The sequence below is a fragment of the Pectinophora gossypiella genome, chromosome 17 (genome assembly GCF_024362695.1).
Source record: "Pectinophora gossypiella chromosome 17, ilPecGoss1.1, whole genome shotgun sequence".
NCBI classification, from domain to species: domain Eukaryota; kingdom Metazoa; phylum Arthropoda; class Insecta; order Lepidoptera; family Gelechiidae; genus Pectinophora; species Pectinophora gossypiella.
Window position 1 is genome coordinate 11,496,949 of NC_065420.1, and position 18,252 is coordinate 11,515,200.

Genomic DNA, 18,252 nt, shown 5'->3' on the forward strand with positions numbered 1-18,252 from the left:
TCAAATCTTCAGGTTACGTAAGCGTACCCTGTGAAAAACGGGATAGTGCTAGGGAGATGTTTTTTTTAATTTACTACGGCTCTAGTAACTTGACCATTTGCCGAATTTATAATTAAGTAATGTAATTTTGTTTGCATATTGTGTATTTTTTTCTTTTCATTATTTCGATGTCATTCTATCGTTGCTATGTGTGTGTTGTCCTTTGATAATAATTATATAATTGATGGTATCATCAAAGAAAAACTGTCTATAGTAATCCGTATCTGAAAGCAAACTTGGACTCGAAAATGACCAATTTAAATTGTCTTACAGCTAGTAATTGAACGTACAATGAACCTTAATACAACCCTAATATTTGTTCTCGGCTCCACTTTCAAAGTTAATCAAATCCGAGGATGAATTACCTACCTTTGAATTAGAAACCGAAACACTTCGCTTATACTCTAATGAATTAAGTAATTCGTGGTTGTAATGGATTTATTGATTCAGTTATGGAAAACAAAGAGTTATTTCTCATACTACTGTTAGTAGTCTAAACGGTACTTCAGTTCGTAAACTGTCGATATGGGAGCGGCAAACGCGCTGGGCTGGAATCCGCATGACTTAGTATTGTTATGAGATTATCTAAGTCTAAATACCTTTAAATAACTTTTTTTTAGTTTGCCAAGTACAACTCCATATCTCTCCGTTTGTCGACGAAACTTCTTAGCACATCGGCGAAAAGTCGCCAGTATGTCAGTGTTCTACAGACTGCACTTCGGGTAGTGTGCCCGCGATCTACACGAGCTCATTCCACCATCCCCCTTTATCTTCGGACTTCCAGACGTACGGCCGGGTTCCACCCCTATTTGGTGGATATCGCAACTATTCACACAAAGCGCTTCGCATCGTCCTTCATTACGCGTACTGCTAGGGAGTGGAATTCTATGCCGTCTTCTGTATTCCAAATCCATATAACCCGGGTGCTTTTAAGGCGAGAGTGTACAGGCACCTTCTGGACGAGCGAGCTCCATCTCAGGCCTCGTCAATGCCTTCGGGCAAGTCTGGGGCCAAAGAGCAGACCCATCAAAGGTAAAAAAAAGAAACGTCGCACTCTTGTCCATCCCTTCATAGATACAAAGTATATTTTGTGACAATTGATGTTTTTAATCACATTATGTAAATGTGAAGGTTCGTTTTAATACATTATTGGTGTGTAATTTTTCGCAGTCTAGAGAATTTTCGTATTAAATGCTGATGTTCTCGTTTGCATCCAATTGATGGATATTTCCAGACAGAAAACCTAAGTTCACGACTATGTACCAATTGGGGCAGTCAGACACACCTCACTTCACCGAGCTTTCTGTTAAACCAACGTGATTGGTGGTGAGGCGTATCGCTGTCTGTAACGGTCCAGCGAACTGTGTTAGTGAAAACTGCACTTGAGATAAATAATTCCATTTCAAATATAAACCGAATGGACTGGAGAATTAAGGCTCGCTCCAAGCTCGTATCGGTGCGGGATGAATAGAGTCCATTCTGTGAATGAACGAATGAATTAATAAATATGCATACACAAACACAGCACAGGACTAAAAAGTAAAAGTTGGAAAAGGCGGCCTTATCGCTAAAAACGAGCTACTATATTATTGTTTATTCTATTGTACAGTGAAAGGTTATATCATCAATTCATCATACAGCCGCGCCACTCTTTGGAGAGCGTATCTTACAGTCTAAATCTACCAAGTTGTGACTCAGTACCAATTTTTTTATTGGGTCGTTCGCCCAGCATCGCCTCTGTACGTGGTAGACATAACTCCCGAGGCTATATTGGGCCGTCCTTTTACATCTGTTCCAACTTCGATGTATGTTTTACATAATGCTATACGAAAGGTATACAGGGTGTTAATAACACCGTAACGAATACTGCCGGCGATGCTTCAGCTCATGATTCTGAGTTAATATCAGGGGGAATTTTCCGTCGAAAAATTCTTCTTTTTGTGTTTTTTTTATTATTTTCTATTCTGTAGTCTTTTTCGATGGAAAAATCCACTTGATATCGACTCAGAATCATACCCCTCAGTAAGCGTTACGATATCACTTACACTCAGTAACGAAAACTTTCGGGGATGATTCAAACCATGATTCTGGATTGATATCAAGTGGATTTCTTGTCGGAAAATTCATGACAATGTTAGTGTTTTTTAAGTTATTTTCAGTTCCGTAGTTTTGCGACGGAAAATTTCACTTGATATCAACTTAAAATCATGGTCTGAATCATCCCTCAATCCCTCAATACGGTGTCACTATCAACCTGTTTACAGTATTATTCCATCAGTAGGTACTGGTGTTACTGCTAACTCACGTTGTTGACAACGTGTTGACACTTTTAATGTATTCGCTTACATTTTATTGTTTATTCTCCGGAGGCCGGTAATTTGTAGTTGCGTAGTTATATTGAAATTGTTGGGAGTTCGGTATAAGTTAAACTTGAAGTTAAACACAGGCAAAGGAAGGCTGTAAGACGTCAATTTACACGTCACCTTAAAAATATGATGCATGGGTTGGGTTTTTTTAACGTGCTTTTGGCATTAACTACTTGGCAGAATGCCTGCGTCGTGACTTGTTGTAATTTGTATCGAAATCGTGACGTTTCACGACGATGTGAGCGCGAATGTCCACGTTACGACGCCGTGAAGTCCGTAGATGTGGAAAAGCCCTTAATGACGAACCGGGGGTTGTCGTTAGGTGTATTGTCATAGTGCCCACAGGGATAATCGATGGTTGGTGTCACACCACATTTAGATTAAATTGTCTCAAGGCATCTACGTGTTGGCTTCGGCCCCAGCGCCCAGGCGCATACCAAAAGTCCGGGACTCCATAAGCATATGGTAACGACAGACAAATAATAATAAAAGGCTATTTTTGTCCTTTGATTGTATCCAAACATCGCGACTAAGTAACCAAACCCGTGTATTTACTTTACTAAAACATAATCAGAAATCAGAATCATTAATTCAACGTAATTATTATCATAGATAAACTTGTTGAAGGTCAATTTAACATTTACGAATCTACGTCATTTCGCAAGGTGTTACGGCTGAGGAGAAGAAATGACAAGAAACTGCAACAGCAACACATCTTTTAAATCAATGTAGGTATACATTTAAAGTTATTTAATAACTAGAGGAACATATTTAATACCAGGCTTTTTTCATTTAGGTAATCTTAAAACAACCTTTTTTACATAAAGTAAGCTTCACATGAGCTTTAAATTTATTTTCTGACAAATCTATTAGTATTTTATTGTAAAAACGTATTCTTAACCCAAAAAAAAGGAATTTAATTTACTTAGTCTAGAATTTTGGATAGCATTTTTTTTGTATTGTAAGTATGACTGTCACAGTTTCTTGGAAGGAAAGATAATGTTTTCATAAATTGTTGACTTGAAACAGTCAGTAAGTATATTAAGTTCTTTAAACGGCTCTCTCAAAAAGTCTCGACAACGCACATTATATAAATAGCGCGAACTGCTCTTTATTGGATATAATGAAAATAGTTTCTACATCAGCAGCTCGGGCCTACAGCAAAACGCTGTAAGACGTTATGCTGTGAAAGTAGCTGAAGTAGGGAAGTGTAGCAGTGGGTACATCTATGAGTTGTCAGAACCTTCTGACGGCATATTATGCTGCTGAACTTAGCTTGCCTGCTAGTGTTACAATTATATGGACCGTCTTGAAGATTTGCATAATGCTACTTTATAAACAAACAAAGAATACGTTTCAGTAATAGGTAATCCGCTCTTTTTAAGCCCTTTGTTTCATGGTATTACCGTCTATTACTGCCATCCGCATAAGATATTTAAAAAAATATGTTAGAAAAATATCTTGTAAAGACAAAGTCGAATTTTCGTAACTAAAGAGGACGACGGATTTTCTAAATACCATCTGAAAGGAATCTCAGTATTTTTTGTTATTTTTAAGGAAAGGTTCAGTTGTTACGCAGACAGGTATAACAGGTAGATATTCATCCGCCTGAATATTTATTTTTATCTGACCACACGTGTCTTTTTTTTGACGTGTCTTATTGTAGATTTGCCGCAGATGGCATTAACTACTTGGCCGGACAAATGGGGAGCGCTGAAGGCACAACGTACAACGTTTAAGACAACAGGCCTGAGGATGCCCAGTTGAGCGCGAACCTCGGCTCAGGGCGTCGTCTGAGAGGAAAAATATTTGAAAGAATTAATTAACCCTAGTGGGTCGATAGCGATAAGCGCTGATTGAGGGAAATCATCGACCACGCCGGCGGGGTCGGTATCGGGGTGAAACGCCACACGTGTCGAACTGCTACAATATTCTTATAAAATGTACCCACGCGATAGAATAAAGAGTAAGACTACGTATAGCACGGTCAATCTTCGCCCCGCACCAAATCGTAGCGGGCATCGACCTCACCCCTTCTGGGTCTTACTTTTGTGCGCCGCCGGCTTACTCCTTAGTAAAGGAAAGAGCGCACAGACTGTGTTTCGCTCGCTTTTACGCGTTAGGCGGGAAACAAAATAGTTTTTTTTTTAAATAAAGTGTCCGAGGTGAGCCCATACTCCACCGAGCTTTATATTCTTCTTCTATCGTGTGGGTTGTGAGGTGGATTGCCAATCCCATCAACCCTGGTGTCAGGGTTACTATTGAGCCGCCAAAGGCTCCTGACATGGCTCATGTAACGACTAATTACTTACATCAGTAAGTAGTAACCGGGACAACAGCTTAAGCTTAAAGAAGACGAAATACTTCGTACGCGTTTTTAGCCTTAAACAACATTTGTAACCTTAAAGAACAATCCAAACACAACTGCCTACATTCAAAATTTAATTAATTTTATCTGTCGACGAAAATCTCTTCCAAGGTCACAAATATTTAGCTTACTATTCGATTGCGAATATTCAACCCGTTTGAATCCTATGTGTGATTCAGCAATTTGAATTTCTATTAGTGGTTGTGGAATCTTAGGTATTTACATAAGATATTATTATGCGTCTGAGTGGGACGTGTCATATGTGGTATGCTAATTTTCAGGTGAAGAGTCGAAAGGGCATTTATCATGACGTTAATTGCTTTTCGTTGCGATTAGTGACATGACGCGTGACGATATCGTAGATATCAGCACACCCCAGACACACCATAGTATAAGAAAACGAGGTACTTACGCTCAAAAGTGATAGCTAGCATTTTTTTTTGTTTTGGTTTTCCCCGAAGGGTAAGGCAAAGGGACCTATGCCCTTACAGCCATGTCTTAGGTATTTTTTTTCTTGATGATAAATGAAATGATGAAACGTGATGACGATGAATTATGAAACCTAAGCCCCCACCCTCGGAGCCGACTCCTACTCCGAACCCCAAACGAATTAACTCAAAAGTCCGCATAAACTTTCGAGTTATGAAACGGCTTGTTGGCACGAAGCGAATGACGAAAGCAACTGTCCCGTTCCCGTTCCCGCCAAAAAGCCCGACAGCAGCAAGGTTAGCCCATTTGACGTCATCCCACTCTGGGTTGGCATTTAGTTTTGTTTCATAAATGTTCTCCTAGGTCTACCCCTTCCTCTCGCTCCTTCAACCGACCCTACACATAATCGACTTGTTTTCTGGCTGAAAGGTAAGATGACAATCGATTGCTTTAAAACACTTTTCCGGTTAGGTAAGCGAACTCTAGTCATAGAATAAGGAATAACAACTCCGCATAGAGCGGTAACTCTTCGCCCCGCACCAAATCGTATCGGGCACCGAGCAAGATTTACCTCACCCCCTCTAGGTTTTCTAGTCTAAATGGTCGTAAGCCGCTAAGGAGTGAGGGAGACTATCTCGCTCGTACTTACGTGTTAGGAGACAACAGGTTAATATGACATTTTTGTATAGAATGTCCGCGCTGTGCAGTAAATTCGTCGCTGACCTCGCTAACTGACGTATCAGAATTTTTTGACGAATATGATTTGCACCTTTTGCTATTGTCAATAAGACACAAATTATTTGAGCAAAAAATTGCACATACGTCAGTTTCCAAAGTCAGCCACGAATTGTACTTAGCTGGGCGAAGCCAGTGCTATTCACTCGCTACTTGTTTATAAAAGCATTGGCTTTGAAAAACTAATATAAATAATTGTAACTTATAGGTACATAGGTTAAAACTGCCAGAGTGAAACTTGATATTTTCTGCCGGATATTTTTCGCATTACCCGGTCAAACATGAGCCGGTCTCTAGTACGGTATCCGGGCATTGCGGGTGGGTGAAATGGGAGAGGCTAAACAATTTTACCGTATACTTTCAAAGACTCGTATTTTCCGATAAAACTTTGATCTTTTTAAAATGTTACTCAATTTAATTGAAGATGTCTTTAGAAAAGGTTTAGTACGATCTACTCTGAACCGGTCTGCGTGTATGAAGCGATTGATGAATGTAGAGGAAGCAAGGGAAGCGTGTCAGGATCGAAGCAAATGGAATTCTATAGTCTCTGCTTACCCCGGTGGGAAATAGGCGTTAGTTTACGTATGTACTCGTATGTATTGAAACACATAATAACGGGTTCTTAATAACCGCGTAAACTTAAAACAATGTATGTATGTATGTTTTTAAAATCTCATCATCACTAATTTAAGAGCCACGCTCTTGTCCGTGTATTCCTCTCCATGCTACGTTTTAGGGGAAAATAGGGCAGTGCTTTCCCTCTTGCCTTTTGCCTGCAGTACTCTGTCTGACCGGAGCCCTTGAGGTCAGGACGAAGCCGAAGAAGATTGGAGTTAACATCTTAGAATACGAGTGAAAGTTGCGCTGCAGCAGAGCGACTTGTATACATATTTAAGTAGAGGAACTGCACCACTGCAGCGCACCGAGCTGGTGATGGCTGTCTGCCATGCTGCACGGCAGCGGCGTCGCGACTTAGCCGCGCTACAGCTGCTGTAATAATGTGAAGGGATTCGCTTTGCAGCGCTTCAGTCGTGCGACAAAAACGCTCTATGTGAAAGCGCTCCAAATGGTAAAGGTAACTGCGCTAAAAATATAATAACGTAGAGAACTTCCTTCGCAGGTCGTTGCCCTTATTAACAATTTGCCAACAACGCATGCCGTACTTAGTCCGAAGTGACAATGATTTCACAACAACGTCTAAATATTTGTTGTAGGTATATTTAATTGTTTTTCCATCGTACCTTCTTGGCTATTGTTTGTAACTTTGTCAACTCATTGTACAGTCACGAACGAAAATGTCTCACAGGCACGGGTCAATCGTTTTCAGTAGACGGACGAGGCCTATGATGATGTAACTGTACCTATATTTTATTGTGTTAATAGATGTCTTCTATGAGACATCTACCGAGTTTTAGGAAGCAGTGTTTTGTAATACAAAAAATGACTTGCATGTAAATACGTCTAACACCAGAAGACAAAGTCTACGTGCTAACGTATATTACGCAAGGGGGACCGCGCTAGTATGTCTATCTCCCTCGTACTTACGCGTTTGGAGGCACCGGCATAGAATAAGGAATAATACTGCGTATAGAACGCCAACTCTCCGCTCCCCACCTACTTCTGAGCTAGGTTTACCTCACCCCCTTTCGGACATAGTTTAGACTTGAATCGTATGGCGTCAGACGTCACACACACACATACGCGCGTGTATGATAACGTCAATGTGTGGTGTCTGTGCAAAACGAGGTTGTTTGTAGGAAGTGTCCGGGGTGTGGCACCAGGTAGAATGAACTAGCCGACGAGCAGGCTGGACACCTTCATGCGGGTGGAGTATCACCGTTATCGTGGTAGACCGCCACCGTGCACCACCGACACAACACAAAAAGTGCCGACTTTGATTGATAATTTGTTAAATAAATATTTTAGGTTAAGGTATATACAGGGTGTTAGTGACATCGTAACGAAAACTTTGAGGGTTCATATCAAGTGGAATTTTCCATCGCAAAAGTATGGAACGGAAAATAATAAAAAAAAAACAAAAAATTTCATGAATTTTCCGACTGGAAATTTCACTTGATATCAACTCAGAATCATGGTTTGAATCATCCCCCTCAGTATTCGTTACAGTGTCACTAACACCCATACTTACTTATATGGCTACCTGTATGTACTGGTACAATTCATGATTTTAAGAAGTTTTTTTAATTATTTTCAATTCTGTACTTTTGCGATCGAAAATTCCACTTGATATTAACTCAGAATAATGAGCTGAATCAGCCCCCTCAGTATTCGTTACGATGTGACTTACACCCTATATTTCTATGGTCTTTGTTACCCGATATAAATAAACAAAAAGCCGAGAAAACCAACCAACAGAGCCTTCTTACTGTCAACGTCACGTTACACGCAGCTGTAGTCAACTCGGAGACGGCTATCAACTAGTACACGAGCTAGTGACACGTCACTTGCGTAAACCGGAACGTAAGATTTACAAAATCGGCTCTAGACACGTGATGTATTCATTAGGCACTAGTTGATCTATTCAAAAATAAATACCGTGTATTTTTCCCAAAATCCCCAATTTTCAAGGAAAGTTTTCTAATGTTCTTTTCCGTAAAAATACGACGCGCTCCATAGGGCATCGTGTTACTTTTTTTTTAGAAATGTGCTCTGTCGTTATTGGCCATGTTTCGGTGCCATAGCTATAAAATAAATATTATAAATAAAATACGTGCTTACTTGAGAAAAAAAAACACTTCAAAAACAAGTATTTATTTAATTTAAAATAAATAGAACAAAGCGATATTATTTCCATCCGTCCGTGCATGGAAAGTAAAGTTAACACGGGAAAAAAGTAAAAAGGATAAGTACCAAAATCGTCTTTGGACATTAAACTGAAGCACTTAAGCCTGCAGAAGCAGATTTAAGAGACGAATTTTGGTTGAGTGCCACCTATTATCTTGGTGAAATAAAACTTGGTAAAACTCATATAAAATACGAAGCGGGTTAGTTAATCGTTATACGGCTGTATCTCTGATTGCCACAATCTAGACACGCGGTAGCGTGTCAAGCCAAGTTCAAGAAACAGAACTGGCGAGGCGCACCGTGTTTAATATTACACGAACCATTTGGAGCCACTTTTGACCCCCTCATAAAACAAAAACTTTTTCACATAAACGTATCAAATTTGGCTCATATATTGAGACTTATGAGTATATATCTAAGTGTAGGTTTATAAAAACTAGCCAAGACAAACCTTAGTCTACTATAATTATACTAATCTTATGTTATAAGAAGATATGATATTATGTTATACTGTTACTTCTTATAAATAAATTTCAGGACTGACCATTGAACTTGGCACCCATTTAGATATCACTTCTTTTGTCGTTGAAGTCGACAACCAAGGCATTTATCATAATATTGAACTTGGCTCTCATTTCACATTTATGTTTTTGATTGGATTATATTATACTTAATTATTGGTGGTGATTCCAGTACACACCATCTAATTTTATTTTAAGTTATACCTGTAATTTTCTTATCCACCGAAAAGGAAAGGGACGGGCAATCGATAGGCATAACATATCTGGAACACACGTCAATTTTAGGCAGATATTTAAAAACCCTCCCTAAATTTTATATTGGCCAATAAGGGTTATTATTGAGGCGCCAAAGGCCCCTGACATGGCTCATGTAACGACTACTTACATCAGTAAGTACACATTCATCAATCGTTTCATACACATACTGAACCTTTTCCAAGGACATCTTCAATTTGGTCAATTTACTTACGTCCTAGGTCTTCCTCTGCCAGCCCTACCACTAACCCTCGCTTAGATAAGAATTGGAGTAGTGAGAAAACGCCCTTAAAGTAATGTTTACAATCCCGAATAATTACTCGAATTTTATGTCCAACTTTTATGATATGTTTATGGAGAAGCATAAACTTCACGTTTTATAATTTTGGGTTAACACACCTAAGAGATATGAATGAAATAGGTTATTAACTACATTGATAAAGCTCTAAAAGTTTATATATTTTGTACCTACGTTCGCAAATTAAATGACTGTCATAAAAATATTTTTTTTTATTTTTTTTATTATTATTATATCCTTAATCCAAATACATGGTTTGAATGATGCCGTTAAACCACAGAGGTTTGTCTCGGCACCCATTCGTCGCATTAAAACAGAAAAAAAAGAAAACATTCAAAGGAATCATATCGATAGCATTATACAAAATGTAGCTTAATAGACACTGTACACACACACACACTGTGAATTTGTTGTACATACTTACATGACTGGGAACTGCATTATACATAAATATATCAAAAGAAATAATTTATTGCAAAAAGCATATATTAATAACAGATCTTAATACAAAAATAAAAGTTCAAACACTAAAACCCGACTCCGAAAAACCACGACCTAAAAAGTATCATCACCTCCCTAGTATTATCCCGTTTCTCACAGGGTCCGGTTTTGTACAGAAGTCCGCGAAGGGAAAACCAGCCCAATACAGGTTAGGTCACATACCTCCGAAAATACAGTTCTCGGGAATGTGGGTTTCTTCACGACGTTTTCCTTCACAGTAGATCGCGTAATCATCTATGATCCAAACATGAATTCGAAAACAAATTCGACAATCATTGGTTTAGGCCTGTGCTGGATTCAAACCTGCGACTTCAAAGTGAGAGGCAAGCGTTTTACTAACTGGGCTACCACGGCCCGCCCTAAAATGTAAGAAACAAGGAATTTATGCTTTTTCTTTTATTTACCCACTCTGATGCAGCAGAGAATAGAGTAAATACAAAAACATACTTCACACCAAACCTTTCCTCACTTTAGAGACAATCAATCAATAATAATACTTTATAAAGACACTATTAACCTTCAATTTCCCCTTCTGTATTGTATAATACTGTGGGATAGTGTGTGGTTAAGTTAACCTATACAACCCCACGCAACCTTCAACTACCTTTAGCGAAATTACTAACCCAGCCATTAATTGTTTCATACCCTTTTCTAAATAACTATTAAGAAATGTTTCGCTGTTACCGTAGTGATAACCAGAAATCATAAATCATAAATTAGAATCATTTATTCAACGTAATTATTATGGATAAACTTGTTGAAGGTCAATGTAACATTTTTGAATTTACGTCATTTCCCAAGGTGTTATGGCTGAGGAGAAGAAATGACAAGAAACTGCAACATCAACACATCTTTTAAATCAATGAGGGTATATATTACAAGTTATTTAATAACTAGAGGAACACATTTAATACCAGACATTTTTATCATTTAGGTACTTAATCATTAATCTTATAATAAGCTTTTTTACATAAAGTAATCTTCACATGAGCTATACATTTATTTTCTGACAAATTCAAAATATCTGGTATTTTTTTGTAAAAACGTATACTTAACGTATACTTATAATTAAAAAACCTCTTGTAGCAACCAGTGTTCGCCAACTGCCATCATTTTGTTTCCACGTTCAAGTAAATAACATTTACGTGGTTGTGTGTACGGTCACTTTGTTTCTGTGATTAGTGACGGCAATTACTGGATTGCCTCGCTCTGTTACTATGTAAGTACAGGAAACAATTCACTAAGACATTAAGGTTGAAAGTCTGATAGAACTTACAAAATGCCTGACAAAAAAAATAATTTTAAAATTAAAAATATTCTATTCATAAAAAGGTATTTTTTTACATAATCAGCATTATACGTATATTTTTTAGTAGAAGTTTAATTTTTTTACTGAGTTTACGTTTTTCTGAGATAATACGTATCTATGCAAAACCTGTATCGTAAGAATCATGTTCAAAATACATGCAGTTTATAATTTTTTGTGAAAATAAATTTACAAATAAAAAGGGATTATAGTAATAAACAACAATAATAGATTTAAAGAATCTTTATTCTTAATAAGAATACAAATTCACTTACTTGAGAACTTAACTATGTACAAAAGTATTTTGAAGGTATATGATAAATAAGAGCGCAATATACGCATTTTTTATTCGAATATGGCATAGCTAGAGAAGCTCGGTGGCGCAGCGGTTAATGCGCTCGGTCTGCGATTGTTGAAGTTAAGCAACTTTCGCAAAGGAAATGACCGGTCATAGGATGGGTAACCAAAAAAAAAAGTTTTCATCTCGAGCTCCTCCATGCTTGCTTCGGAAGGCACGTTAAGCCGTTGGTCCCGGCTGCATTAGCAGTCGTTAATAACCATCAATCCGCACTGGGCCCGCGTGGTTTAAGGCCCGATCTCCCTATCCATCCATAGGGAAGGCCCGTACCCCAGCAGTGGGGACGTTAATGGGCTGATGATAATGATGATGATGGCATAGCTTGCATCACCAGTGTATTCTGAGTTGAGATATTGTGTTCGTAGCATAATAAACCATAAACCAACATAATATATTTTTAATATATAGTCAAGGCACACCGCGGACACTTCATACAAACAACCTCGTTTACACAGACACTACAACATTGACATTATCAACACGCGCAACTGTGTGTGTGACGTCCGACGCCATACGATTCAAGACTAAAGTAAGACCGGGGGGAGAGGTAAACTAGCTCAGCCGCTGGTGGGGAGCGGAGAGTTGCCGTTCTATACATAGTATTATTTCTTATTCTATAACCGGAGTTGATGAGGTTGGTTATCGACCTCACAACCCACATGAAAGAAAGCATAAAGATATAAGTACCACGCGACAAACCATCATGTGCCCGTTGAAATGAAATGAAATAAAATTTATTCGCTCTAGAGTGGTACAAAAGATCTTAAAAATATTGTAACAAAAAAAGTCCATCATTCAACCATACAGCGTGCGAATATTAATATTAAATAATTTATAATTAAATGAACATTTTAATCTTTAATAAATCTGTCTTAAAAAAATAACAATAGATATTTTAAATACACAAAGAACAATTAACCTTAATTTAAATAAACGGTTGTGACTTTAAATGGTAAAAAAATATATATTATAATAAAAAAGTTTATTTAGGTAAAACCTACGACACACATATTATACATTTACAACATTAAAATATACACAGATGTGCGAGTATGTTCTTCCCTTTCTCTATGTAACTTTAAGAAATAAGAAATCCCACCGATTTCGTTAAAAGTATTTCGATGTCTTAATTAGAAAAGCAATCAAGTATTCTAGTCGAATGTTTAAAAGTTCTTGATTTTAAAGGAGACGTCTGAAAGTTAGAGTAGCTTTGCTGAAAATCGGTTTTACGATGTATTTTATTTATATTTATCCCTTTACAATTCTATAAAGTCGACTTTTATTGTTATTATTTTCTTAACCCTTCTCCCCTCCCCCTTCACCCCTTTCGAAGGGCATTTACCGGAGACACGGGTCACAGACCAAGTGTCACTGGAAGGAAATAATAATTATTATTAACAAATGCAGAAAGCAGCCATACTTAAAACCAGTACGCAAATTCCTATCTTCCAACATTGATCATGACTGTACGGACAGAATACCAAAAATTCCCGCCTAATACCATCCTATTATTATAATAATAATAATAATACACTATTATAATATATATTATTTTTAATTAACAAAATGAAAAAGCTATAATTCATATGTCTAGTTAATTGGAAACTCTGCTGCCGAGATCCTTCAAACTCCGGTACATTTAATTTTTTTGTCGAAATAACAATGTTCGCCATCTACGAATTTCCAGCGCATGTTTATTCATGGCTGATGTAATTCAGAATAAACAGATATTATTACGAAAATTTAGTTTCGGAATCACGGCTCGTGGACTAAAATAAGCAACGATCCACCTGCTTAGAAACAATTTACTCGAGCGTAATCCAAGTTATGACAGAGCAAAGAGATTTTATGCTAAGAAATTTAAATAAGTACTGAAAAAAAAATCACCAACGGGCGTAAATGAACGGTGGTCACCCCAGAAGAACATGGTTCTCACATCGTCGAATCCAGCACGAGGCTAAACCAATCTATCTCCCTAGCATTGCTGAGGGAATTTGTATGAAACCGTAAACACAATCCCTTGCCTTGCTTTAAAGTCTAAAATTACAAAACAATTAATCCCGGCCTGCAGGGCTAACACGCGCAATGTGATAAAATTATCAATAGATTCAATAAATTTTGTCGAAATTGATAAGGTTATTTTTGTCCCTAACATGCGTGGCACGAGCTTTTGACAGAACGACATGACTTATTTGACAAAACGACACAATTATATCGGTAGAATCCATAACATGACCGTGCCAAGGTTTTATCACTTTGCGCATGTCAGCCCTACTGGAAAGCTCTCACAGCCGTCTCTGTTTGGAGTAAGCTTTAATTTCAGATGGAAAACATTGAACTATGAAACTCAGTGTGGGGTACCACCAACCACAAACTAACTCCAACCTCAAGGTGGCTGTTTGTGTTGTGGTAAAGATAGCTTCGATAGTTCCAGTGGTGTACGAAAACATAGGTCGCGTTGGTTGTTTGAGCGAAAAGGGCGGTTATGCAAAAATATCGTACAGACAAGTAACAGAGGGAAGGTGGGAAAAACTTACAGATGCGCTGCAGAACGGAGATTTACATTCCCGGGGATACCGTTGCTCGACGAGGGCCCTCGGAGATGAAGATTGAGGTGCACTTTTAAGATGATAATTGTATTTTGTTTGGTCGGCAGGCACTCTCACGCACGGTTGTTGAAGCAAGAAGTTGAATGAAGATTCGGAAATTTGAGTGAGCGTGTTCGATGAATGAATGAGTGCCGCCGGGTGATAGGAAGGGGTAGGAAGCGGGAATGACTGATACTTGAACAGTGGCCTTGAAAGGCATCCAGACAGTAATGCCATAAAGAACAATACTACGTATAGAACGGTAACTCTTCGCTCCCGCACTAATTGATATCGGGCGCCGATTTCACCCCGTCAAAGTAAGAACTTTAATCATAACCTCCTAAGGCCGAGATTTCTAAACACAACAGTTAAACATTAATGCTGATTCCAGACACCATCTAATTTTATTTTAAGTTATACCTATCATTTTCTTATCTGCCGAATATGAAAGAGACGGGTAATCGACAAAAAAAAATACAAAAATACAAAATTCGACAGGCGTTAAATTTATGGAACACACGTCTATTTTAGGCAGAAATTTAAACAGCACTTAAAATTTTACATTGGCCAATAACCCGACAAAATTAAGTCGACAGCACACGTCAAACGGGTTGCATATCAGCGAGATGCCTATTTTATTCGCCCTGTTTATTTATTTGTTTTAAAATGAACAGTTGTCAGTTATCTGTCCCTTTCCTTTTCGAAGGATAAGAGAATGACGGATAGAAATTAAAATAAAATTAAGAGGTGTCTGCAGGAATCGGGGCCATTACTGTCATATACAGTTAATTTGCGAAACACGAGCTATCTCAACTTTGTTTAAGTACTAATTTGAAATCTTTTTTAACCTCACTTCAAAGGAGATTATACAGTTTTAAAAGGTCACTGCAACCTCGGATCCTTTCAAAATAATACTCATTTACAAATAAGTACTTACTATCTTAAGCGTGCCGCTTCAACTCCGTTTTCCTTAAGACTTTTGAATACATTTATAAACAGATAATCCATGCAAAAATGCTATTTGGACAATTACGTAAGTACTGAAAGAAAATAATATTTGGACTTAATACAAGTGAGATATAGAATTAAAAATATTTTATTTATCTTCATTCCATTTATTTTAGCCTTTTTTTAAATAACAAATGCACCTTTACACTCCGCCCCTAAATGTGACTACAAAAATTTGGTAAAACGACAACTTATACCCAGATTATGATTTTTTAAAAGGACGATTACGTAGTTTTCGTTATAAGGCGAAATTATAAGCTTTTCTAAAAAGGTAAATTAATCGTTTGTATGAAAACACGTTTGCCTTAGCACGTTGACAGGCCAGTGACCCATATACGGGCCATGACGGACTAGCTCCATACGTCCGTGACCCATACATCCCGGACGCTCTGATTGCGGCCCTTGAAAGTAAGAGATATGGTTTACTTCCTATAGCACTCAACAGGTATGAAGTGAAGTGTTTAGAATACATTTATCTGGGAGCACGGCAGTGACCCCGCCAAGACGAGCAAAGCAAAGCGCAAGGGCAGGCACTACTTACCTTTTCTCGAAACGTTTCGCCGATTTTTTGAACCCTCATAACTAAGGTTTGGATTATTAGTTCTGTTTTTAACAGAACGTATAAAAATTTGAAGTAATTCAAATTCAAAAATATCTTTATTCAGTAGGTAACATAGTTACACTTTGAATCGTTGATTTTTACATAACGAACGTCTCATCCGCCTAAAACCACTGCAGCTTCTCACAACCTGTATAGCCGGGGAAAAGAAGCTGCAAGAAATATATGCGGGACTTACAAGGAAATCAAAACATTTTGTATGGGGACTGTCAACGTGTTAATATATGTGTAAAGGATTACTTACACATTTTATCCTTGAACTGTACATATCAAGTCAGTAGCACATGCTCAAAATGTGTTTGAATTTCGAGATAAGTACGGTTGTTTGACCTCGACCGTCTCTAAAGTGCCTCTAGCTACAAACCAAGTTGAAAGGCAAATTAATTTACTTCAACTACAAATATAGTCTACAGTCAGCTGGCCGAAATGACAATGCGTTTTGTCTCAAATTGTATTAAGTAGTCTCTTTATTACCAAGCATGTTAATTCTTCTGTAACTTTCCTTTTGATGTCAAAATAAAATAGAAATTGATTTTCAACCCTACAGGGTACTGTGGTTTTTAACATTCCACTCTCATTTATAAAGATAATGACGAATATTTTTCTTTAAAATTATTTGAATTTTGTTTTCATTTATAATTAAAGTGTGTATAAGAATAGAAAGAATTATACTAGTGTTTTTCGTCGTAACACCGTTACGGCGCGTAGTCTGCGCTACGGAAGGCTATTGCTACGTACTACGTAGACGGTAGTTACGATGTTTCTTGTTGTCAATAATATTCTGACCCAAATCTTCGAAACCAAAGTTTGAAGGATAATCTTGATAAAGTTTCCAAGTTCTAAGTTTTTAGTCCATAAACCTATTTTCGGTTTCCAAGATGTTCGCTACCTAACAGTTGACGTAATAGTTGTCAATCTTGTCGTTTCACTATCTTACAATATTATTGTGGACATATCTTAAACTTTTGTACTTAAATGAATCTTGTACAGGCAAAAAATGCTTGAAGAGCCGTGATAGCCCAGTTGGTAGAACGCTTGCCTCTTACTTTGAGGTCGCAGGTTCGAATCCAGGATAGGCCTAAACCAATGAAACAATTCATGTTTTTTTAATTATTTTCAGTTCCACACTATTGCGATGGAAAATTCCACTTGATATCAACTCAGAATCATGGTCAGAAACCTCAAACTTTTCGTTACGATGTCACTAACACCGTGTATAAGGCAATGACGAACCGTTTGATCCGCCAGAGTATGCTGATCCCCGACACATGTACTAAATAATATATTTTACTTGTTACAGATACACCGGTTCACGATGAAACCTTAGTAAACACAAGCAATTATGGACATCGATGAAAAAGTCTCCGGCCCAGGCGGCGCGTCCCAGCGCAACTGGACCCACCTGAACGCCACAAACGAGCTGCCACTAGACATGCGCTTCAACCATGGCCACATGGTGTCTATAACTGTGTACAGTGTGCTAATGGTGATATCTGCAACCGGAAACATCACGGTGCTGTCACAGTTGGTGAAGAGACGACGGGCGAAGAGAGCCAGTCGGTTGGATGTGCTGCTAATGCATTTGGCTGTTGCTGATCTTATGGTGAGGGTTTTATTTATTTATTTTATTTAGAGGAGCTCCGTGGCGCAGCGGTAAACGCGTTCGGTCTGCGATTGTTGAAGTTAAGCAACTTTCGCAAAATTAGCAGTCGTTAATAACCATCAATCCGCACTGGGCCCGCGTAATGGTTTAAGGCCTGTTCTCCCTATCCATCCATAGGGAAGGCCCGTGCCCCAGCAGTGGGGACGTTAATGGGCTGATGATGATGATGAACCAACTTATAAAACAGAACATTTAACAAAGTATTTAACAAACCAACTTAAGCTACTTAAAGGTTACCCTAGATAAGTTATACAGATAGAAAGGTACGGTCTCGAGTACTAATATGTATACACTTTGAAACCATGTCACATTAACTTTTTTGACAAATTAAACCGTAAGTCTCATTAAATGTCAAATATGAAAGTGCGATAGGGTTCTAAAGTGGGTACATGA

General features: G+C 38.0%; 1 protein-coding gene across 1 annotated transcript in view; it reads left to right on the plus strand.

Annotated features, from left to right (window-relative positions):
- The window catches only part of LOC126374188 (adipokinetic hormone/corazonin-related peptide receptor variant I), a 108,196-nt gene that overhangs the window by 67,839 nt on the left and 22,105 nt on the right, over nt 1–18,252 (plus strand). Inside the window, exon 2 of the mRNA XM_050020684.1 lies at nt 17,497–17,799. Coding sequence (XP_049876641.1) covers nt 17,539–17,799 — 261 coding nt within the window. The 5' untranslated portion in view covers nt 17,497–17,538. The remainder of the gene's footprint in view (nt 1–17,496; nt 17,800–18,252) is intronic.